The 25,709-nt window shown below is 34.9% G+C and overlaps 1 protein-coding gene across 20 annotated transcripts in view; it reads left to right on the top strand.

Moving 5' to 3' along the window:
* The window catches only part of PHF21A (PHD finger protein 21A), a 164,008-nt gene that overhangs the window by 30,735 nt on the left and 107,564 nt on the right, over nucleotides 1-25,709 (top strand). For 14 of the 20 annotated variants that reach the window (XM_074336283.2, XM_088789560.1, XM_088789559.1 and 11 more), the window contains 3 exons: nucleotides 2,978-3,121; nucleotides 7,993-8,025; nucleotides 10,176-10,262. In XM_074336283.2, coding sequence (XP_074192384.2) covers nucleotides 3,068-3,121; nucleotides 7,993-8,025; nucleotides 10,176-10,262 — 174 coding nt within the window. In that variant the 5' untranslated portion in view covers nucleotides 2,978-3,067. The remainder of the gene's footprint in view (nucleotides 1-2,977; nucleotides 3,122-7,992; nucleotides 8,026-10,175; nucleotides 10,263-25,709) is intronic. The other 6 variants (XM_088789562.1, XM_088789557.1, XM_088789554.1 and 3 more) reach the window with 1 other exon arrangement.

The following is a 25,709-nucleotide window of genomic DNA, read 5'->3' as shown; positions in this document are numbered from 1 at the left end:
ACTTATTAAAATTGGTCAGAATATGATAAATCATCTTTTTACAGATTTAGCAAATAGTACCTTCTTTATGATGCTGTAAATTGTCCCTCAGTGGTCTTCACATGACTGGCTGCATGAGTTGTCTAAGCCCCCAAAATATTTTTTAAGGGGATTCAACATGTGCTTGCCTTGTTTTTGTAAGCTATAAATATATGGATAAAATTTGTTCCTTTAGGCATAGACCAGTCTTTTAAAGTTGCTATCCAGAAAGAGACCTTTTTGAAGAAGGATATTAAATACATCTTCTAATCCTTCGTAACTTTTTCTATAACAAGTCACTACCTTTTTTTAACACGTCTTTTAAATATTTTATTTTGAAATAAAATGAGTAATTGGCATTTAGAGTCCTTGCCACATAAAATGTGTGCCTTTGTGTGTCTCTAGTAAGTAGACAACATTCTGATGAAGTAAAAGCTGTCAGCTCCTCGTTAACTTGAGTCGCAGGCTTCTTGCCCTGGGAGGCACCCTGACATTTAGAGCCTCCAGGTTAAACCCTGGTTTTACTTTTTCTTTTCCTGAACATTTTGTTTCATCAGTATAAATTTTTCTGATGCTTTATCTAGCAAACCTCAGTTAATTTTTTGTTATTTAAAAATAAGTGCATATTTTCTTTTGAAATTTTGGAAACTATTGATACTCTGAAAAGAAGGTGAATAACCCTTAGTGCTACCTCCCAGAGATAACCAATGACAAATTATGGAAGTGACACCTGACCCAAACACTAGACAGCTTTATTATTTTTACAAGTCTTTGTCAGTTTGATAGATAAAACTTATCCTCTTAAAATTTACATTTCTATGACTATTGAAGATAGGTGTTTTTTATGTTTGTTGGTCATTCTTATTCTGTGAATTGCTTTTTCATAGTTTTTAAAGATTAATTTGTAAGCACTCTATCTATATAAATTATGTTAACTCTGTTGTTTATATTGTAAGTTCTCCATGTTTTCAACCTGCTGTTTGTTTCTAGAGTTTATATGAGTTGAGTTGAGCTGTGATATTATGCTACTAACAGTAAAATAAAATGTAGCCTTTCTGTTGTTGAAAATACCCCTTTAACTTCATGATAATTCTTAATTTGACAAATTCTATAACAAATCGTTTTTGGACACATTCACTGAAAAAAATTAAAACTAATTCAACTACTGTTTTCAGGAAGAACTCTAGTACCTAAGTCAGGAATTTGAGTAAGGAGATTATTTTAGTATTTAAAGGTAAAGTGACTGTGTAGTTTTAACATTTACATTTGTATGTAGAGTAAACTTACATGACAACAAAAACCTTGGTCTCAGTCAGTAACAATGATTCTCATATTTATTTACTATAGTTTCAAAATTTTTCTAAGATAATAAGTAGCTGAAAAACCCACGTTTTTTCATAAAAAATATGTCTTCTTTTCCGAATTATCTCCCCAAACACACTATCTTTTTGAAATGTTTTGGCTAATAATATAATTATCACTGTACAATAATCCTTTCCTAGCCTCTACAAACGTGAGTTTGAAGGAAGTTCACACTTTTGAAATTTATTGTTTTTTAGGTTATTTTGATACTACAAAACGTAGTGTATATATAAGCCCTAGGGGAGAGATTTCAAGTGATGGTTTTAAGCCTAGCGAGGTGAAGCAAATATAATGAAAACTAATATTCACAGATATACATTCTGTAGTTAATGATTCCATTTTAACTGTCAAATCAGAGTTTAAAGAAGTTTTAAGAAAACTTAGGTCGAATATGGACTTTATCCATAGATAAATAATTTTTTGATAGTGTAAAAATTATGAATCTCATTGAATTGGTTTAAGGAGTAGTGATTCGTTTAGCTTTCAGATTGTTCCCTTTTTCGGTTTGTAAGAATGCTGAGAAGTTGCTTTAACAACAAGTTTTATAAGAACAAAGAAGAAAAGAAAAAGAAGTTTAAATTTATTCAGACAGAAGCAAACTTTTGCTTTGGGAGAGTACTTAAGATCATGTCTAAGGCTATATTCAAGAAAAAAGAAAAAAAATTAAAAGAGAAATTACCAATTGAGTTCATTTCAGTTGCAGTGGTGATGAGTGGAGCAGAACAGGAAGTTTCACATTCACAAATTTAGACTTCTGACAGTATCTCCAAACGCAGTTACACACACAGCCAAAGAGATGCACTGGCAACCTTGAAAAGAAGATGGTGTTCATTTTAAAGCTGGAACTGTCTGTTCCACTGCTAGACCACCTCATCTGTTGTGCACAGTAGATTTATTTTTCAGCATCCCTGTCATAACTTCGTGGAAAACACAGTTCCATTGCCTTGTATTTGTGTTAAGTATTAATTTATTAAATGTAAATTAAGTATTAATTTATTAAATGTAAACCTTTAACTTACATCAGAATTTTCCCAGTTTTCAATTAAAAAAAATTTTTTTTAAATAGAATAAAAGTCATCCACGTGAAAGTACTCCAGCCTTCGTTAAGCTCTGAGACCCTGAACTTGCCAGTTCGCTGCGTGTGATGTTTCAAAATGTGTGACCCTCTTGTTGTGTGTCTGTCTCTTTCGAAGAACAGTGTGTCCTGGATGATTGTAGGCTCCCCCTCTCTCTGCTCACAGCTCATCTAGGGCAGAAGTGGTTTTGTTCAGCTCTGTATCCTCAGAACGGAATATGTAGTGGGGTGCTGAGTACATAATAGGTGCTTAGATGTTTTCATGACCAGGTTAAACACTTTCTTTTTTTTTCATTTCTTACTTATTTGACGTGTTCTGTAGAGGAATACTCAAAGAATAAAACCCGGAAAGTTTTGGTACCAATTCAGTACAACACTATTCATTTTGGAAAGAAATCTGTTTGGGAAATTTCTTGCCCTGTGTTGTTAGAGAATCAAATATTTTTCAACTGCTATAATGTATTAAACATGAATATTTCCTTTATGCCTAACATAATCCAAAACATTGTATGATCTCTACAGCTGCAGTGAGAAGAGGAGTTTGTTATTTTAAACGGAGGCTGAAGAAACTATAGAATTAGCAGACATAAGAGAAAGTGGAGAAGGTAGAGGATGGAGTTGCAGACTCTACAGGAAGCTCTTAAAGTGGAAATTCAGGTTCACCAGGTATGTGGCATTATTGGTTTCTGCCGTAATAGCACTGTGTTATTAGTAATGGTGAAGGTTTAGTAAACAGGCCCAGCTCTGATTTCTAGTACAGTTTTCATCATCTTCCAGACAATAGTCCAAGTCATGTCATTTGCCTTTTATCATTACTCAATAAACACATCGATAATACTTTTAAGAACTTTAATGAAATATTCCTGATTTCCTTTCCACAGAAAAGAACTGAAAATATTTTTTTCCTGTACCAAAGGTGTTTAAAAAACCTCTCCTTTGTTCTGTTTTGGTTTATTTGAGGGCCTTTGCTCATGTCACTTATGACTTAACCTGTAATTTTAAATGAGATGTGTTTAACTCGACTACCATTTGTACTAAAGTTTTTACTCATAATTTAGCTTCATGCCTTTATTCCAGTCGTGAGTAAAGAAAATGTGATTGCCTTCACAGATGTTTAAATTTCAAATATCACAATTCTTACATTTTACCTCAGGTACTTAGGTTAAACAAACCTGTAAAATATAGAAATAAATGTATATATATTAATAATTCAATGTATATGATATAATAATTATGTTGAAATACATTATATATTAAATATAACTTATGTATTAAATATATATACTGTGTTTTATTTAATGTAAATGTAACGAAGACAAAAAAACTGTCCTTAAATAAATCATTATCGTTTATTATATAAACACTGTTTATATAATATCACTGTTTTATATCTCCATTCTAGACATTAGTTGGATGTGGTACTAGGTTCAAGACACAAATACACATATGTAATGTTTGGTAATAAAAACTAAGAAATGATGAATTTTGACAACTTTTGAGTGTTTGGGGTGTTGGAATAGGAGAAGGGAACTATTTTTTAAAGGTGTTTGTTCTAAATGTATGGTTTCCTTTGTTTTATCTAAATAGTCCGTTGTAAGGTTAGTTTCTGAAATAGTTGGATGAACACCTTGGGCTTTTGATAACTACTAGATTTACAAGTTGCTCAGAATTAAGGAGGATGAGAAAGTTTCAAAGGCACAGATATGTATATAGATGCGCGCGCGCACACACACACACACACACACTCATATATATACTTTTTTATATTAAGTCTCCGTATGTTCGGAAATCCCTGCTGCTGCTTTGCATCTTGTTAAACTCTTGCTCAGTAGTAATCTTAGAGTTTGCTGTGTATAGATAGGCTTTCTCTGTGAAGTGTATTTTGTTTTCATGGTAACTTGAAGAAATTTATTATGTAATGAGTTTTATATATTTAAATTTAGTATATAATAAAATAAGCACATTTTATTTTATTTGGCCCTGCTTTTGGTACTAATTGAGAAGGATAAAACGCTGTTTACAAAAACAAGCTTGTCCTTTTCCACCAGACGAAAGTATTTTAACACAGAGGTGTAGTGAATACCCAATTTGGCTAAATGGCAAATGATGATAGTTAAGTTCACAATTTGTTCAAAGCTGTCATCATCATAGAATGAATTCCTAGGGAACAATAATCAATCTGAAATTTGCATGGATCAGAGATAATTTAATAAATTGTATGTGATTTTTAGAGATAGTCCTCTTCTCAAGAAATTTTGAGATGGCAAAGTTGACATTCTGCTTTTAGTTCATCCTCGCAAGATGTGAACAAATCCCAGTAAGACTTTCTTGAAAGACTCATGACCTACTAAATTACTAAAAATTGAATAGAGTTCTTAAATATTAGTTTCATATTTAAATTCAAGCATACCCATTTTATGAAAATTTTAATTATGAAAAAATTTAATGTACATTTTGTTTTAAAATCTAATTTACATTTTAATATTACATTTGTTGACTCAAAAGGGATATATATTCTTACTAAAGTTATCCCAAACACTTTCTCAGTATTCCCATTAATTGTCTATTTCCCAGAGGGTGGGGGGAAGGGGGATGGTAGATGAGGGTAAAAGGGATCTAATATATGGTGATGGAAGGAGAACTGACTTTGGGTGGTGAACATAACAATGTGATATATAGATGACGTATTGCAGAATTGTACACCTGAAACCTATGTAACTTTACTAATAATTGTCATCCCAATAAACTAATTAAAAGAAAAATTGTCTATTTCCCTATACATTTAACTATTTGTTTTTAGCATAAAATTAATAGCTTTTATATTCATCTTTAGTTATTATACATTCTGTTTTTGCAGTAATAAACATTTATATGTTTATTGGTAGTATTTTAACATTTAAAGTATATAAGATATTTTCATTCCAGTTACATTTAGAATACTTTTCTATTTTTGAAAAAAAAAAAGTATTAACAGTAAATCCAAGTGCCATGCCTTGTTTGTAAATCTTATGTTGTTATTCTGATTGGATATGTGAAAACTTACATGATCACTGGTCCTGACAAGTTCAGGGATGTCCAGAAGTGACATCAAAGTAAGCACTGGCTATTAGGCTGTGACAGAAGCCACCTTTTGGTGCATTTCCAGTGAGGGAATGAAGTTAGGGCTGAGACTGAGCTTACTCGATAAAAAGTGTGTCATGGAACTAGCTGGTATTGCTCTGATGGAAGTAAATTTTTGTTCTTTACAGACAGGAGATGATTAGCGATGTATACATGGTTGCTGTTGAATAAATGTTTAAATAATAAACATGTGATGGGCAGCTCATCTTTTATGAGAAATTGCCTTTTTGATGATTCTTATGCAGATTTCATGGAAATCATATTTAAATTTCAAAGTATTTACTCTTCATGAAACAGAGTAGTATAAAGCAGAACTTAGCAAATGTTTTCTGTAAAGGGCCAGACAGTAAAATATTTTATACTTTCTAAGTCATTTGCGGTCTCTGTCAAAATACTTGCTCTGCTGCTGTACGGACAAAGTAGCCATAGACAATATATAAATGAATGGGTGTGGCTGTGTACCAATAAAACTATTGACAAAAACAAGTGGATGGCCAGATTTCCTGTGGGTTATAGTTTGCCAGCCCTTGGCATAAAGTATGTGCTCATGAAAGATTGCTGCATTCTTGCAATAGAAAGTAACCTAAGTTTGATAACACAATGTGAGCGTCAAGTCACTAGGGATTTGGATGGTTAAGTGTCCGGTGTGTCCAGTCCTAGCCTCTGATGATGTATAAAATGCAGCTTGACTGCTTATGGATAGAAAAGTAGGTTTATTTATTTTCTCTAGAGGTGGAGACTTAGAATAGTTATCAGTTAGTTTTCAAATTCCAGTGTCATGGAAGAAAACCTTTTTCAGCTTTAAAAAGGCAACTTTCATATAGCAGCCAACTCTGGTAACCAAATCAAAAAGGAAAACCAAAAGTTTTTTTCATTGAAGAGTGTGGCTAGCTTTTAGGCTGTGTTACTAAAATTATATATGTATAAAACCTTGTTTTTCAATGTCATTGAGCTCTTGGAATGTGTGTTATTTCTATTTTGTAGATTAAGACCAGGATATAGAAGAGTTACTACTGTCACAGGTGAAGTAGAGTATAGTAACATACACCTTGTGTATTTGGAGGTCACATGGTTGGCAACCTCAGCTACCTAGAACATAGCTTAGCACCTGAAGTAAAGGCTTTCGACCAACTAGAATAAATGTTAGAAGTCATTTATGAAAGATTATGCATTTTACTCAAGGGGGCTTTCTTAGGTTATTACAGCCTATTCATTCATCTTAGAATTAGTTCACTGAGTGCATTATACAGCAGATCAGAAGCAGCAAAATCTGAGTTGGGGTTCAGATGCTGTTAGAGGGAGGCATAATAATAATAGCAAGATTTGCTAGCTGACTGGCATTAAAGTGAGAAACTAAAATGCAGACACAAGAACTGTTTAAAACAGCAGTAAGGACCTTATTGTATTGTTTGTAGAATAGTGTATTAATTACTGTAATCATACTTCTAGGTATCAATAAAAGCTTTTTATTCCTATTTAAGAAGGCACATAAGTATACAATGTATTTTAGAAAGATTTTATTTTATGACTAAAACATTTAAAACTGCCTTGTCACCCAAAGAGAGGAACAGATTTTCAGTTATATGAAAATTTCCCTTGGGGAACAGCTTATTCCCAGATACTTCTAGGAATCAGCCTTCTGATCCTCCTTCATCCTTCAGATTCTTCTGTCCCTCGTTATAGTTACCTTTGGGTAGTGATGTTTTTAGAAGTTGGGTAGATCAAACAACATCCATTTTTCTTTGTTTTTTATTTGTTTGGACTGTTTTCCTTAGTAGAGGCCTTTCTCATTCAGTATTCTGGTAGCACACTCCTTCCCAGAGGAACCCAGGTAGGTAGAGTTTTGCATTATTGTTCCTTCACTTCCTCATTTTCAAATACTGAGCATCACTGCTCAACTGAGTACACTGTCCTCTCCCCCTCCAGTGAAGACAGTGGCAAAGTCACATCTGACACTAGGCTCCTTCTGTGGTTAAGAACCAAACCAACAGACTTGCAAAATCGGCAGTTTGCTGGAGCCAAACAGGCCTGGTTTGTATGAGAGCAGCTTCTTTCTGGGCCTTATTTGGACTCTAGACAGTGACAACATTTTAAAGAGATGTTTGGCTTTGGAGCATCCAGCTGGTGTAAATTGCCTTTTAAAAACCCTCCGCCCCATCCCATCTTCAGATTTGTTCAAAAGCAGGCGCTTTTTATTTCAAATATAAAGTGGTAGTTTGATTTTATTTTTATGTATTAAGAGGAATGTCTCATTAACCTTTTATAGAGATCACAGAAGCCTTTGATCTGTTCTGACTGTGGTGTTGCTCATTTTTGTGTGTGCGGACTTAACACTCCAGATTTGGGGCCAAACCTGATTAGTCATAGTGAGTTAATATGTCAAACTGATGACTCTTTCTCTCTCTTTTTATTACCAGAAACTGGTTGCTCAGATGAAGCAGGATCCACAGGTAACATACTACTTCTATTCATTTAATTTTTAAGCTAAAATAATTTAAAGTAAAGTGACCATAAAATACTAAAATATAGACCAATGCTTAAGTTTTAAAAGCTGTCTCATCTCTCGTAGCAATTATATTAGCATATTGGTCACCATGTTTTAAGGGTTTAGAAAAATCCAGTTATTCTGTTATGATAAAGCTATCATTTTATCTTTGTTACTGTTATTTGCTTTTATGTTAATTGCTTTGAGTATTTTGGGGGGAAAATTGAGAGTGAATACTCTTCATATAGCTTAAATTTCATTTCCATCAGCCCACTTATTCAAAATCAGAGTTTGTGAGGCTTTCTAATTGAAGTGGCCCAGAACCATTCTTATTTTCACATTGTTTATAATGCAGATATAGTACAGAACATTTAAATACTTAATCCCACTATGTTCAGGGTAAGAATTTCAACAAAATTTTTAAAAGACATTAAAATTTTTTTTTTATTTTTGAAAAAGCCCTTAAAGAGGGTTTAAAAGTACTTTATATAATAATCCACTAAATGTTACCTTTTCTTTGTATTCTCATAGAAGTTTTGACTTAGGCATTTTATTCTCTATCCCTGAAGAGAAATCTTCCTAAAAAGCTATCTTGTCTTTGATGATTACATTTATTGTTCGGGCAGTGTTTCTTTTACAGCCATTAGACAGTGGGTCATAAGTATGGAGAATATTTATCAGACTCTCTCAGGATTTCTCCCTTGCATTTGTTTACTCACAATCTGTTCATAGAACACTTAAACCCATCGACGGGTACTCAGATATATGTATATATATTTTGAGCTTGTTAAATATACCATACATGCCTCATTGTAAATTTAAATAAAAGAAATTCTTGGATAGAGGAATGGTACTGAGGCAGATTGATTTTTGAAAGCAGGAATAATATTCATTTCTACAAATTTAGCATCCAGTGGCCTAACTATTGTGCTTGAACACAATCCATTGATGGGGAGAGCTGGCATTGATAGCCCACACTTAACTCCGGTTTGACACTCCAACTTTGAGAAGCTTCTCCATTTTTATTTATTTTAAAAATATATTACTTAAATTAGATTTAGGGAACCAAGAGGCAGTAGACCTTAGATTAATTGACTCTTTTATATTTAATATGGTAACCTATGTTATCAGCAACTGAAATATTAGTAGAAAATGTCAGCATTTCTGATATAGCTGGTGGTCATGTAACAGAGCAGTCTTTACATGAAGAATCTGAGGGGGCAGGAAATTGTTAGGCAGTCTTGTGGGTGATCTCATTAGAAAGGTGTTATATCAGATACACTTATAAAAAAAGACCACACGGAGTAAACAGGAGAGGGAGGATGTATGCCCCAACCCTGGCAGAAGACCAGGCAGGGCAAATTGAAAGCATTGCATGGGAAACAATGAAGAAAAAGTGCTCTCTTTGGGGTGGTGTTCAGTCTGCGAGTAGGCAATCCTGTTTCATTAAGCATTTGAAAAGTTTAATTTTGGATTTTTTCCCCCACTTGAGTAAAAGGCAAGCATACTCAGTATATCTCATCGAAAATAGTATCCTTTTTGATTCCTAAAATTTGAGAACTGAGAAAATGCCCTGGTAGTCAGTGTGTTAATTTGAATGATGTAGTGTTAAGGCAGTTGTAACTCTGATGGCTTTTCAAATCTCGGCTAAAATAACAAATGTACTCCACTAAATAAGGGGGAGGGTAAGTAGAGAAAAACCTCTTATCTTTATTGAGAATGCCGTTAAGCGTGCAGTGGACGCAGACTTATAACTTCCATTTTCCTGCTTTGGGCTGATTAGTGGAGCTTTAGGTTTTCTGTCAACTGATACTTTCTATAAAGAATAACTATTTTTCAGTAAGAAGGAGTACTATTACAGTGCAAGATGCTGAAATATAACACTTTTATAATTTAAAACAGTTGCAAAGGAGCTGCCCCTGTCCTAGTGTTCGGAACCTACTTTTAGGATCTATGCATTAGGTCGTGACTATATGATAATATGACTACAGTTTAATGCGTGGCAAATTTGATTGGCTAAATGCTTAAATTAAGGTTGCTTCATCATTTGTAATGCAGTATGCATCAAGTCTTCTTGCTACTATTCTGTTAACAAATGAAATATCTTTCTCACAGATATTTTTTCTTTCCAATCAGAATGCTGATTTAAAGAAACAGCTTCATGAACTCCAAGCCAAAATCACAGCTTTGAGTGAGAAACAGGTAGGGGAAAAAGGAGGGGGGGCATATTTTTAACATTGTGTTCTAAAGATATGTCTGCTTGAGGCTTCTAGGAGAACTGCTATTTTTCCTCATGTGTGAAAATAAGTGTGGGCAGCCAGACTCAGTTTTAATTTTGTTTGAGCTCTGTTTATCTATTTTCATTTTTGGTTGAAATCAGTCCCTAGGGTATCCCAGGGGTATATGTTACTGGAGAATATCTAAAAGCTATGTGGCAAGCTGCTGTTACCTGTGTTAATTAAACTCTGTAGTTTACCCACAGGGGAAAGAGGTAAAGAAAGTTTGTGGGAATATGTAATAGAGAATCTTGTGGCTGCTGGATGTGCTTTGCTACCTGTTTTAAAGGCTAGAGGTGACATTTAACTTACGAGGAACAAGTGGTTGTAAATAGATTGCTCTAAATGTAGATCTCCCATTCTGATTATTGTTATACCTTTAAGTTAATCTCTATTGATGTTGACCTACTACTATGTGAAAAAGCTTTGGTGGAACCTTGTTAGACTTACTCTATATAGGGCAAGACCATCTTGATTTTTCCAAGAACATCTGGCAAGTATTCTTTGGAATTTCATGTATAATGACCTCCACTTCGCCAATTCGGACAGCTCCTGCCACCAGGTGGAGTCTGGCAATTGATAGAGCTATAAATAAATGTCTATGGTAATCTGACAAATCATTTATTTTCTGGTTCCTTCCTCACTACTGTCCCTTTGGTTTAAAAGAGCAGTTTTCTGTCTTGGAGTAGGTAAATGTGTGAAGCAAAATGATTCGCTGATTTGCAATTGATAATGCTAGTGATGTCTCACTGAAAATCTGAAAATTTTTTACTAACTAGTTCTCAATAATTGATTTTAATATTGGTTTTTTTTAAACTTTTATTTAGTGAAATAATAGCAATGAGAATAATTTATTCCTGGAGATTCTTGATTGTGTTTGTATTGTATATTGTATTGTGTTTTCATTTAACTAAGGGGAGAAATAAATTTTGAGAACTATGTGGAAAAGATATGAGTTGTTGATGTTTCAGAAGAGAATATTTTTCCAGGCTGAGTGAACAACTGCTTTTTTTTCTCCCCCTTCCTGTTCTTATGCTTCTGCGTTCCCCTATCTTGTCTTTTCCAGAGACAGGAAGTGTTTTAGATTAGGGATTTGCCAAACTAAAATCGGGAGGAGGTAGCATGGTAGAGGACAGTTTTTAAGGAAAAGTATAAACAGAGTTTGTTAATATGTATTTGGCTCTGATAGTGATTCAGTTCTCTAAAGTCAAAATGATGTGTGTTAGTGAAAGTGTTCTAGCTTTAGAATTCTGTTAGCGCTGAGCCTCTTTATAGTTTCAGGGTTAGTTTGACAAGATGCCAATGAATGAGTCACTTTTGCTGAAAAATTCACGTGTTCCAGCAGGGAAAGAAGGTGAGAACTGATTAGTGGAGTAGGGGGTGGGGGATGCTGTCACAAAGTTAAGACAACGTAAGGCTACATTTGAGGAAAATGAGGTAATTAACAACAATTTGCACTTATTTGAAATTTTTGTTTGTGTGCACTGATGTAAAGATTTGGTTTATTTCTGTAGCTTTTTATTCCTTAATTTTTTTCTAGGGACCTCTCTTAATAAAAAATTACAACAATTTATGTTCATAAGACATTTCATCAAGTGGCAAACTGTCATCTGAACTAAGTTTGGATATTAGAAACTAGAATTTTTAAAAAATGGGTCTAGCATCAGTAAAAAGAACTAGAGTCAGGAACTGAAACACAATCTTGCAATTTTAAAAATATTTACTTAACTGTTAAAAATAACCTTTTTGATAGGACAGAAAATATATCATTTTTTGGTAAGATAGTACTTGACGGAAACAGCCATAAAGTTTAAAAGCTAGTTTTTCCTCAGACTTATTTTCAACATGAAACATTGATATTTAGTTTAAAATAGTATTATTTTAGAACAAACTCCTCATGCTGAATGTTCAGCTTTTTGTTTTTTATCTCATAAAATCTACTTAGCCTCTGGGGAAAGAAACTTAATGATTTGCCTTCTAATTTAATAACTAAAATCTGAATTACCTTACTCACGTGACTTATCTTTCAATTTAACATTAATTTTTTGGGTGTGAGAAAAATTTTAAATACAGAATAGCTCAAAGAATGTTGTATTCCAGAATTAACAATGATTAACCTTTTGTCATTATTTGTTTCCTTTTTCTATTTGCATTTTTCTAGAATCATTTTTTTCTACATCCACTTGAAAACTTAGTTATACAATAATAGATGCATACATTCTCTTACTTTGTTAAAATAAAACAAACTATTGCAGATAGTCAGTTCTTAGAGTAAGCTCTTACTAGTTCTTATTTGTTATTGCTACCTCAATCTTTGATACTTATTCAATTTCTTCCTCAATACTAATTATGCAATAGTATGCTCTATTTGGGAGAATATGATCTTTAGGGAGCATCCTTCATGGCTAAAACTCAGTGAATTTCATTGAATTCTTGATTAGAAAGTTGCAGTATTTTCAAACTGTTAACTTAAAGTTTCTAAATAGAAACTTTCCATGGCAGATTTTGAAGTCATCTTTTTGACCCACTGGATCAAGTTGACAGTTTTTAACACAGGAAATCCCCAGACTTGATTGGCTAAAGCAATTATGTTATGTAGCCATTTAAAAATCATGGTTTCAAACTTATTTTACTGACATAGGAATGTGCTCATGATAAAATAAGTGAAAAAGCACATGCAACTTCATATGCATTACAATCCCATTTGTGTATGTGTTGTAGGTGTGTGTTTGTGCGTATATATATATAGGCATAAATGTGTATTTAAAAATCAGTAAAAAATGACACTTTATAGGTAGTTTATTTTTAAATTTACAGACAGTTTATTTTTTCTTTATAGTCGTACATATATTTACAAGTAGTTTATTTTTTCTTTATACTCTCATATGTATTTGCTAAATTCTCCACAATAAATATGTTTCCCTTTTATAATCAGAAATAGACAAGAAACGTTATTTTTTTAAAAAGTTGAACACCAAACTCTTGTCTGTTTTTTAGATAGTTAGCATTTAAAAATCTAATGACACTCTCCTCATGGTATATGAACCACTCTAATCAGAGAATCCAGCTGTCTTAAACAGTGGTGACACTGAAGTGTGGAAGCCATTATTAATTTCTTTAACATGGTTCATTCTCATTCTGCACCCCTCATTCCTCATTTTTTACATGCATATATGGCCTTTAGCTTGTCAGAGCAGAGATTCTGATATTGGAGCCAACACACTTAGTTGCTTTCGTGCTCTGCTTTCATTCTAATTCGTCGTAGACGGAATCTTACCCACGCTTGTTGCTTGTCCCTGTGATGATTCAGGCTTAATCCATGGCAGTTGCATCTTCGGTTTCCTCTGCCTTGAACAGTTTGCCACCCCACCTCCGGGCATCGATTGCAGCATAAATGTGACTTCCTCAGACGTCCTATCCCTGAAAGCCCTTCCTCCTGTCAAAATCAACTATTTCTATTATAATCTCTCATTGAACCATTTACTTTTTCCTTCACAGCTATACCAATTAGGATTAGGTTCAGCTGTGAATGACTAAAAACTCAAAGTGAAAATGGCTTAAACCAGGTAGAATTTTACTTCCCTCGCGTGGAAAAGCGCTGTCGGTGGACTCGAGCTGGTGCTAGTGCTTCCACAGTGTCCGCGCACCCTGGCTCCTCCTATTCTGTTGCCTTGCCATTCTCAGCAGGAAGCTTCCACATCGTAGTCCAAAATAGCTGCTCCATCTGGTAAGAAAGGGGAAAAGCAACGAAGAGCGAGCCCTTTATTTTTAAGGGTGTTTACTGAAAGTTGCGTGTACCACTTCCATTTAGATCCCATTGGTCAGAACTTAAGTCAGTAGGAGCAAGGAAAGCTGAGAAGCATAGTCTCTTCAGGTGGCCATGGGCAGATAAAACTCAGGGGCTCTGGTACTGAGGAAGAAGGGGGAATAAATACTGAAGATGATTAGTACTTTCTGCCACAGGAGCTAATTATTTATAATTACATATATGTGATTACTTTTTAAAATAATCTGTCTTCCTCAGTAGACTGTTAGTTTCAGGAAGTCAGGGAACATGTTTGTCTTATTTACTTCTTTATTCCGAGTATAGTACTTAGTATAATATTGAGCATAAGATATTTAGCACAGAAAAACATTTGTATTTCTTAAATGAGTTATTTTATTCTCTTGATCTTTTTCTCTACTTATAGACAATTTTTTAAAAACAATGCATCTTGTTTTTTATGCCTTTTAAATTTAAAATTTTATGAACATCTTACATTTTTGAGTGTGCTTTAAAAACATTATTTTTAATAGCTTCAAATATTTAATGGTCTGGCTAGATCATAATTTATTTAACTATTCCTCTATTGATGTAGAGTGTTTCCAGTTTTTTACTATTGTAAATGTTGCTGTGATGAACACCCTTGTATGGGAATCTGTTTCTTTCTGATTAGGATAAATAATTAGGTGTGAAATTACTGGGTGTATTGGTCAGCTATTGCCATAACAGTTCTGTATAACAAACCAGTGTTTTAACCGAGTGGCTTATAACACTAAGTGTTTATTTTCACACTGGGTCTATAGATCGCCTGGGGTTCTCCTGATCTAGCTGGGCTTGGTCAGGCACACCTACTTCAGTTTGTGGGTTGGCTGGCCCTGCCTCCAGGCTGCAGGTTGGGTTAGATCCACTCTAAATATATTCATTCTGAGGCCTAGCATGAAGGGGCAGCAGCTACCTGGGGCAGACTCATTTCATGGTTTATAACTGGAATGCAAGAAACAAGCTAAACTACCAAAACATATTTTAAGTCTCTGCTGGCATCAAGTCTTTTAACGTCGTTAGCCAAAACAAATCGTGTGGCCAAACCTGACAAAATTACATGACAAGGGTGTGCATATATAATTTTATAACAGACATTATGAAGAATTGACAAAAATAATCCATTGACCACCCTTGGTCAAAGGTTATACAGAAATGTTTACTATATTGAAAACAAACAAACAAACTTTTGCTACTTATTTCCAAACAACCTCCAGAAAAGCCTGTATCAGATTAACAGCATATATGAGAGTACCTAGTTTTTCCCAGGCAATAAACTATTGGGGGGAAAAGAGCTTTGCTAATTGGAAGATGGATTAGTATGTATCTGACGCTTTTTTCGAGATATATTTTTCATGCCATTTGTCCATGGTATAACTATTCCATCGCATTCCGTAGAATTACCTTTTGGTTTTAGGTTTTGTTTTTCTTTCACCCTTTCTCCTGTTTTTCTTATTCCTTTTTAGAGAGGTGGACCTCTTCATAGTCTTTGGTCAGTAGTACTGGCTTGTTTCTCTGATTCATGTTTAAAAGTTATAGTCTGTATTCCTTACCGTGTGTCCCAAAAAATAAGACCTGGCCAGACCATCAGCTCAAATGCGTCTTTTAGAGCAAAAATTAATATAAGACCCGGTCTTATTTTAATATAAGACTGGGTATAATATAATACAATATAATATACTATAATATAACACTGGGTCTTATATTAATTTTTGCTCCAAAAGGCACATTCAAGCTGATGGTCCAGTTAGGTCTTATTTTCGGGGAAACACGGTACATATTGTGCAACCTAACACAAGATGAAATACTTCTCTGGGTTTAATAAATAGTTGCCATTTATGGAACCATTCTCATTTTAAATTTGAACACATTTTAGTAAAATGGATTCTGAAGCCTTTGGGAGACAAGTTTCTGTTCCTGCCATAACTAATTATATTTCTGATGCATAGAACAACGTAATTTAAGCTAAGTAGGTGACTTGAACAATGGACTATGTGTGTGGGGGGGAGACACTGGGAGTTTGATTCTGTTCCGGACTCTGTAACAGACCTCTTGATAGATTTTGAGTTATTAAATAGTTTAATATGTCTGTTTCCTTATTTATGGAATGTTTGGTAATACCTTTTAGGAGTTAATGAATGTGTATATCTATTGAGTGCACTGAATATTTTTGGAGGTAAGTTCTATTTAAATGGAAATTGTTGGCTTTAGTCATGGTGGCTAATTTCATCTCATGTAACACCTTCATCTTACATGTAAAGTACTACTTTTTAAAGGAGTTCAGAACATTTCACATCTGTCATGAGTACATCATTGTAACATAAACTGGGACATGGGCTGTTTGTGACTTAGCCATGATTATATAATTAATCTATCAGTTTCAAGATTAGAATCCAGATCACTGTACTCTTCGTTCAGTTTTATTGAGTAAACTATATTCTTAAATTACTTTGTGGACCTTTATCTATCAGATATTTTTTAAATAGGGCATTAGGCACAATAATTACATTGCCTTTAGGCTTCATTGACTTTTAGTCAAGTAAGTACATTAGTTCTTGTAGTCTAATAATGGTAACCTGATACATAACTATCTCTAGCCTCTGATACCAATAACCAGAGAATGTTACCCTCTCTCATTCATAACCAAACTATTGTGACTGGCACATCACATCAGAATTTAGAATTATTTTCTTAGAGATCCTTGAATTATGAGGGGAATCTGACCTAATCTTTATCCAGAGCTTAGGAATTCCCTAGGATGTCGTCTAGTTCATCCCACCTGTGCAGTATTTATGTGAAACCACTGGTCCGGTTGTTTTTCATGGGGTATTTACTTTTTAATCTGGAGTGAAATCTCCCAGACTGTTATTCATACCTAAACCCCCCAACCAAAGTCAAGGTACACAAAAGTAACAGTTGGAAGCCATCTATAAACATCTGTCATAAAAACTTCTGAAGACACACACCTTTCTTACTCTGATTTCTGTTTGTCCTAGATGTGAGTTCATCAGCTGAAACAGTGTGTGCAAGTTATCAGGATACTCCCCCTGAGCCTCGTCTGCTGCTAATAGCTGACAAGATTATATATAACTGTTTCAATGTCTAGTATCCCCTTTTCATGACTTCTCTTCCCCTTTTTACTTGCTTAAGTATCTTCTTTATAAAGTTATAAAGCATTTTATAGCCATCACTTCTGAAGAGAAATTGATTAGTTCTCCGAAGATGGAAAGACTAGTATGATTTTCTAGAGCAGGGATTGACAAACTATGGCCTGCACCTGAGCCAAATCTGGCCTGCCAACAGTTTTTGTAAATAAAGTTATTGAAACATAACCACATCTTTCATTTACATATTGTCTATGGTTGCTTTTGTGCTCCCAACAGCAGAGTTGAGTAGTTACGATCTGGCCGTGTATAGAAAGTTTGCCAACTCTCACTCTAGAGAAATTGAACCAGAGATGCCCTTAACTCAGAGATATTAGACCCAGTAAAACAGTCTAGGGCAGGAGTGAGTGCCATACTTTGCAGAGTATACACTTGACCCTTGAACAACTTGGGGGTGAGAGATGCCGACCCCCCCATGCACTCAAAAATCCGCATATAACTTTGACTCTTCAAAAACTTGACTAATAGCCTACTATTGACTGGAAGCTTTACTGATAATATAAACAGTTGATTAACACATATTTTGTATGTTATATGTATTATATACTGTATTCTTACAATACAGTGAGCTAGAGAAAAGAAAATGTTAAGAAAATTGTAATGGGGCGGCTGGATGGCTCAGTTGGTTAGCACATGAGCTCTCAACAACAAGGTTGCCGGTTCAATTCCCACATGGGATGATGGGCTGCGCCTCCCGCAACTAAAGCTTGAAAGCGGTGACTGGACTTGGAGCTGAGCTGCGCCCTCCACAACTAGATTGAAGGACAATGACTTGACTTGGAGTTGATGGGCCCTGGAAAAAAACCAACTGTTCCCCAGTAAAAAAATAAAAATAAATAAATAAAAATCATAAGGAAGGGAAAATACATTTACAGTACTATATGTATATATTGAAAAAATTTCACAGGTAAATTGACCTGTGTAGTTAAATCTCAAGTTGCTCAAGGATCAACTGTATACTAAATAAGAAGGCCCTCTGAGACATGTCAGCCCCATAGTTTTCAGTTCATTTTTAGCATCTCTTTTTTTTTTTTAAGTCTCTTTTATTTTGCATTTCTCTCTCTTTCATAGATTTTTTGAGGCATAATTAATGTAAAATAAGCACAGATTTTTAAAAGAGTTTAATTTTTTTATTAGTTTCAGGTGTACAAAATAATGTAATAGTTAGATGTGTACACCCCTCACAAAGTGATACGACCACCCCCCACACCCCAGCCCATCCCGGCCAATCTATGGCCCCTCTGACATTGTAAAAGATTTTAATTTTTAATGGGGTGAAGTCACTACCACAATCAAGTTAATGAACATATCTATCACCTCTGAAAGTTTTTTTGTGCTATTTGGTAATCTGTCTCTTCCTCCCCTCTCACCCAGTCCTGTCCCAGGCAAACATTAGTCTGCTTTTTGTCCCTATAGGTTAAGTACATATTTTAGAATTTTAATAAATGGACTTAAACAGTATGCACTCTGGATTGGTCTAGTTTTTAGCAATTAGAAATAAAACTACTATGAATATTCATATATAAATCTTTGTGTGGAGATATGCTTTCATTTCTCTTAGGTAAATACCTAGATGTGGCTGGGTGGTATGGTAGGTGTATTTTTAACTTTCTAAAGAATGTTTCCACAGCGGTTGTACCATTTTCCATTCCCACCAGCAATGTATCAGAGTTCTACTTGCTGCACATTCTTAGCCCTTCATTCTTAAATATGAACATAACAGCCAAGAATCCCAGCTTTTAAAGTAAGCCACGTACATGAAAGGCAGAACACACCCGGAGAACTGGAAGGGACAATTCAAAATAACTATAACTTTAGGTCCTCAGATCAATAAGAGAAGGTACTGCATCTGTGAAACAAGAACAGGATGCCAGGAATAAAGGAACAATTGGAAAACAAAAAGAATTCTTGATAATAAAAAAATAAAAGGTTTAGAAAATGCAATTGGAGCAATCTCTCAATAAACAGAAGGGACAAAGGGATGGATAGTGGAAGAGAAAAATTTTAGAGGATCAATCTGGAAGGCCTAATGCTTGACCAATAGAAATTCTAAGAACAGAAAATGGAGAAGGGAATATTATCCAATATCTAATGTAAGTTTCTTGGAACTGAAGAGTATGCATTCCAGATTAATAGAATTTATGGAGTTCCTAAAACTGAATGAAAAAAGACCCACACCCCCTTACCAAGGCACAGCATTGTGAAACTGCTGAACAACAGGAATAGAATATCCTAAAAGCTTCCTTAGAGAAAAAAAAACACAGAACAAGGATTGGGAAACAGATGGCATCAGACTTCTCAGCAGCAACACAGAAATCTAGAATTCAGTGAAATGATGCTTTTGGAATTCTGAAGAACAGTAATTTCCAATGTAGAATTCTATACCCAACACAACACTTGATCAAGTCTGAGGGTAGATGGAGACATTGTGGACATGCAAGGTCACAAAACTTACCTCCCATGCACCTTTTTGAGGAAGCTCCTGGAAGATGTGCTCCATCAAAATAAGAAAATAAACCAATAAAGATGAAGACATGGATCCAGAAAAGAGGGAATCCAATACAAAAGAGAGATGAAGAAAATCCGATTTGATGGAGGAAAAACCTACCGTGTTTCCCTGAAAATAAGACCTAGCCAGACAATCAACTCTAATGCGTCTTTTGAAGCAAAAATTAATATAAGACCCGGTCTTATTTTACTATAATGTAAGATCCGGTCTTGTTTTACTATAATATAAGACCCAGTCTTATACTATATAATTTTTGCTCCAAAAGACGCATTAGATTTTCAGGGACACACGGTAGATGACGATTGTACAACAGGTTTAGAGAACAATCAGGAGGATGAAGTCTCTAGGAAAGATGTAGCCAAGAAAAACAAAGACTGCTAGATTATATGATGTGTTTTGAGCCATTATTTAGAGAGCTTTTATAGCTTCTTTGGAGAGTATAGGGAAGAATTAATGGTAAGAATATAGAAAACCAAGCAAATGACAAAGCAAGGCATTTTTAGTTCCAGGAATAACAAAATGTACAAGAAAATAAGTATAATTGTAATATACTTATTGTCTCATCTATTAATGTTATTTACATGATTCTAATAACACAAACCTTATTAAATATGGATTTAACTAAAAGTCGTGATATGACTATAATGGTAGTAGGGGGTGGGAGGGGGGACGGTAATATAAGAACTAAATTTCAGTTATTTGTAGTAGCAATTCCGTAGGTAATGATTAAAGTGAAAACTCAAGAAATCACAATAATAGATAGGAACACAGGACTAGAGAGTTGGAGAGGGTTGATGCAAGGGACTGCTGTTTTTTATTCTAAGCATTGTGGTAGTATTTTTTTAAAGCTATGCATATGTATTACTTCAATTAAAAATAGAACTAAATAGAAAACTAAATAGAAAAATGAAAAGTCTAGATTTGTCATTAGATAGGATATTTGGTTTTGTGGAATTAACCTGGGTTCCTGAGTCAGGTCACCTGCTGACTAAGTCTTGGGCCTCCAGTCCCTCCCCAGACTGTATTAAGGACTCTACTTGGGCCTCTCCAGTTCTCCCTTTTCATTTTTCTTCGTATAAGCCACATGATGACTCTGAAGTTTGGTTAAGACATTCCTAAGGAATCTACACGAGAGATGAATGTGTCTTTTTTAGTTGGTTGCTTGTCTCTTGTGAGTGGAGAATAAATTTAGGCTCTAATAATAATAATAATAGTAAATATAATAAAAGCATATTACTACTCATGAGTTTAGCCCCATAGGATATAGTGTCGCTTCTGCATTTAAATTGATATCTTCTGGTACTATTCTCAAAGTCTAGAAATGGCATAAACTTCAGGAGTCCAGTGATTTTTACTTGTTTTGTTCATCGATGTACTTGGCTTGCAGTAAATGAATAAATGACTACTCCTTGAATTATTTAAGTTCCAACAAATATATATTTAGAGCCTACTCACTGAGTGTAGACTTGCAGAGGAGATACGGACATGTAAACAATTACAATCTGAAGTCAGAATATGTGTGGTATCCAGAAAGGGAAGATCGTGGTGGGGCGTTATGGAAGCCTTCACACATGAGCTGAGTTGAGTGCTGAAGGATGAATAGGGATTTGCTAGGTGGACAAAGCCCTTCCAGGCAGAAAGAACAGCGTGTGCACAGGCACATGAATAGGTCACAGCACGAATGCATGACTGCATATTCCGTGAACAAGTAGTTTAGGATTGCTAGAGCAGAGATTCTGTCAGGTGAAGATTAGAGGGTCAGCTTGTGTAGTTTGAAAACAAAGCACTTTGTATTCTTTTCATTACTGTTAATGTTAAATATTATACTATTAGTAATAGCTACAATTATACAGCACTTACCATTTGCCAAACACTTCTCTGTGTGCTTTAAATATACTAATTCATTTTATCCGCACAGTAACCCTAAGAGATAGGTACTGTTCTCCCCATTTTATGGATGAGAGGTTAAGTCACTTGCCCAGGGTTTCTGAGCTGGTAAGTCGTAGAGCCAGACAGGAATCCACGCCACGTGGCTCCAGGCTGTTTTGAATTTAAAATAAAGTCAAAGAAGACTATGATATTTACATTTATTTAAAATGAAAGGGAGAGTAGTGAGAGGTGTATAAATAGGACAAAGCTAGATCACAAGGGCCCTCACATACCCATTTCCTTGACTATTGTTTGCTCTTTCTGCTTTCGTTTCAGGACAGCTTGTATTCAGAAGCTCTATCCCTCTGAATTTTTGCTAAATTATAAGTAATGGCCAGCAGGAATGTGGACCTTCCTCCTAAAATCCATCTGCTCAAAAATAGTCTTTTTTGTTTAAAATCAATGAGTTGATTTTTAAATAAATAATTTGTTAATGGAATATAACTTTTTCGTTTTCCTTTCTTTTTTGCCAGACCTGTGGAAGGAGACTGAAATATTGGTATTAGGGATGGAAATCTATGATTTTTTTAAGCTTTTTCCCCCTCATTATACGAGTCATGCATGATCATTTGGGAAATTCAAGGAGAAAAATCAGATGTAGCTGTGATCTCACTTCCACGTTTTAGATCCTTTTTTTTCTATGCCATACATTTGTGTTACAAATAAAATTGAGATTGGCATTTCACTTAATATTTTTGAAAGACTTAATTTTTTACATATCTTGAGCATTTCTTCCCATTTTTAAATATTCTTAAAGAATATTAGTTTTTAGTGAACTGAAAACTAGTGGGTATAGAGTTTATTTAGTCCGTTCACTAGTTTTAGAAATTTGGATTGTTCCCAGGTTTTTACTGTTTTATGCCTAGTCTGCTGTGTACATCTACATCCTTGGACATAAATTATTTGGACAGTAATTTTTATTATTTCCTGGAAGTAAAAACAAACAAAAAAAGCGACAGGATCAGGAGGAAATAAATGTTTTTTACATGTGTTTGCGAAGACTTGTTTGTTGCGAGTAAAGGAGTCTTAACTCAAACTAGGTTAAGCATAAAGGAGAATTGATTGTACCCGTATTAGGACATCTCAGGAACCCAGGGGCAGCTTTTGGGGCTGGAACTGGAGAGTCTCTGTCTCTTGTCTGTCTTTGTCCTTCTCTGCATCTGCTTCGTTTCCCCTCTTTACGGACTGGCTTTCTCAGCTTCTCTGTACACATGACAAGCAGAAGGCTTCTGGCCGCACGGTTCCTAAGTTTGTATCTTCTCTATTCAAGAAACCATCCCAGACTCACTGGCTTGTTCTCATTCCAGATTTTTAGCAACAGCCTGGTTTGAGCCAGGTCTCTAGCCCTTGTCCAGTCAGCTTTGGCTAGGGGACTATGTCACTAGTACAGACATGGCTAGATTAGGGAGCACCTCTCAGAGAGAGGGATTTGTGAGTTAGGCAGATACCCCAAAAAGTTTCTGAAACCTATATTACCAGCTTGCTCTCTAGAAAGATTGTATCCATTTTTAGGGTCATTTCGTAAATGATAAGCTGTTGCTGGATGGGATTCTACCTTGAATGTAAACAAAAAGGTTTAATGATCAATTTATTTGGCAGATGTTTACTGAGCACCTTTTTTATGGCCGGTATCCTTCTAGATGCTGAAAGTTTGTCAGTCCTGAAGACTAAGTCCCAGCTTTTCTTTTAGTCATGTGTTAGAAGTTTGAAACACTTTGAACTGACCTTCAAAATATCCTTTTAAAGTCTTAATCAGATTTCATTTTACCAGCAGTATAATACAGTTTAAGCCATAATATTTCCTTTGTTGGATATATCCATTCATGTTCTCTTAAGTAAGTGAGTGACTGGAAGTTGTGAGGTTATGGTAGTTGACATCTTGGAATATTAACAGTTCAACCGTCCTCCTTTCCTTACCCTTGTGGTAAGCAGCAGAAGAGTGCAAAGAGGTTTTGGTTCTCTAGGTTTTGGTTCTCTAGGTTTTTGTTTTCTGCAGGTTTAAGTGCGATCCTTCACATTCGGTGAGACTTTATTATAGATAAAGATGTACCAGGACTGGAGTTCTTCTCCATGCTTGGAAAATTAACTGACAGGAAAGCCTTTGCAAAGTAGAAAATGAGGTGTGTTTTGAATTTCCATCCAAAACAGATTATACTTTTTTTCCCCACAGATAGTCCTTTGTACCCCTCAGTCAGGTTAACAGTTCAGTCTGCCCAGTGACAAACTTAAAAATGTGCTGTGTAAGCCTGGGGTTTTAGAGGAATATTCCCCTAAGGATCATATTTTTATACTTTTCTTCTCTGAGTCAGCTTTCACCTGGAAAATCTATGTTGCATTTAGCCAGGGTAGTGCCTTCTCCTGAGACCAAATCTCAGTTTTGGGATGGGGCAAAACTCCTTCAAGTGAGCTGGGGCGGGCCCTGGGACAGCCTGCTGCCTGTTTGCACTGAGACCCTTCGCTGCTGCTGGAGGTAGAGTGTTAGCTGATTTTACTTATTTCAGCTTGAGCCATAGTATAGATGACATTTTAAAGGAGACACCAGTTCTCTTTTTTATCCCTCTATTCAGGAAGCAAACCATGGAGAACAAAAAATATAAGTTTTCCTATATACTTCAAGAAATTTCATTCTCTTCTGCAGATTGTAGACCAGCCGGGGTTCCATGGGAGAAGTAAGCCCTAATGCTTTGTCTGTTTTATGTCTTGAATTAACATTCCTGTGGATCTGGAATGGTACTAGTTATGTACTGTCCCTGTGATCAATGATCAAATAATCGCTGAAATAAATGTGTTCTGTGGTTCAAATGAGGAATCCTGGCTATTCTATACCCTATCTATGAAACTCATAGACACCCAAAGATTATAGCTGTGTGAGTTGCAGTGATATAGTAACTGTTCATGTTGTGCTAAGATGGAAACAAAAAGGTCTACGCATTAATAGCCCCCTGGACAAGATGTAGTGAAAAGAACTATTCTACTGTTGTCTTTAATCAAGCACAATATGAACTTGGGGGGAAAAACCCTTGGTTATGGTTTTTATGTAAAGTAACACAGATTAATACCAATAATATTTTTATTTTTTGTGCTAACATTTTGGGTTTTTTCCCCCCAATACTTTATCTTGATTTTTTTTTTACTATATTTAAAGCAAATAAAATCAGTTATCTTTATAAGCTGTGGCACTTGATTAGTTTCTAAAATAGATAAGTAAAAAGCTCATCAGCTTAGCGAAAGGCTAAACTATTTGTACTTGTAAATAATGGAATCGTTTTATGGAACTCAGCCCTGGGGAGAAGGACTGCACATGGCTTATTTACTAACACAAAGCACAAGAATTCTATAGCAAATCTGAACATTTCCCTGTCTAAAGGTCTTTTAAATAGGAGCATCTATGAAATAAATCGACATTATATTTTTTCAGCGAAGTCCTGATTCATTGATTGGGAAAGCCATTATTGCTGAAGTGAACACACAGATTTAAAAATGTTTCATGGACAATAGAAATCACGTGTCCCTCTTGAAGTTTAGATTCCTAGAAATTAACAGTTGTTAACAAATTTCTCCACTCTTTTTAAAAAACATGTTAACAATGACCTGTTTTTTTAAAAGTCCAGGTCCTTGTTTTAAAGTCTTGACTGTGATAGTAGCTAAGATTAATTGGAAAACAATCAAGGTTAACAGATCCTTAAAGTGAAAATACTCATTTTTGCCATTGTCATCACCTTCACATTTAACCTAGAAATAATTTGAGTTAATGTGTCATAGTCGCTGGCCCAAACAGCCCACACCAATGAAAATGCAGTCTGTTTTACTCTCAGAATCTTTTGCTAGGTGCCTGATGGAATAAGGTTAGAGTTAGCAGCTTCGTTGGGAAAAGTTTAAATAAAAACAAAATTGCCTAATTTAAAAAAATTTCTGTGGTTCTCATTTTTTCTTACAAGATAAAATCCAGAATCTGAGGTCTTATCACCT

The sequence above is a fragment of the Rhinolophus sinicus genome, chromosome 14, assembly GCF_057876585.1.
Source record: "Rhinolophus sinicus isolate RSI-liver-muscle chromosome 14, RSI-T2T, whole genome shotgun sequence".
In the NCBI taxonomy this organism is placed as follows: Eukaryota; Metazoa; Chordata; class Mammalia; order Chiroptera; family Rhinolophidae; genus Rhinolophus; species Rhinolophus sinicus.
Note: the sequence above shows the minus strand (reverse complement) of the source record. Positions and strands in the feature narration are given on the sequence as shown.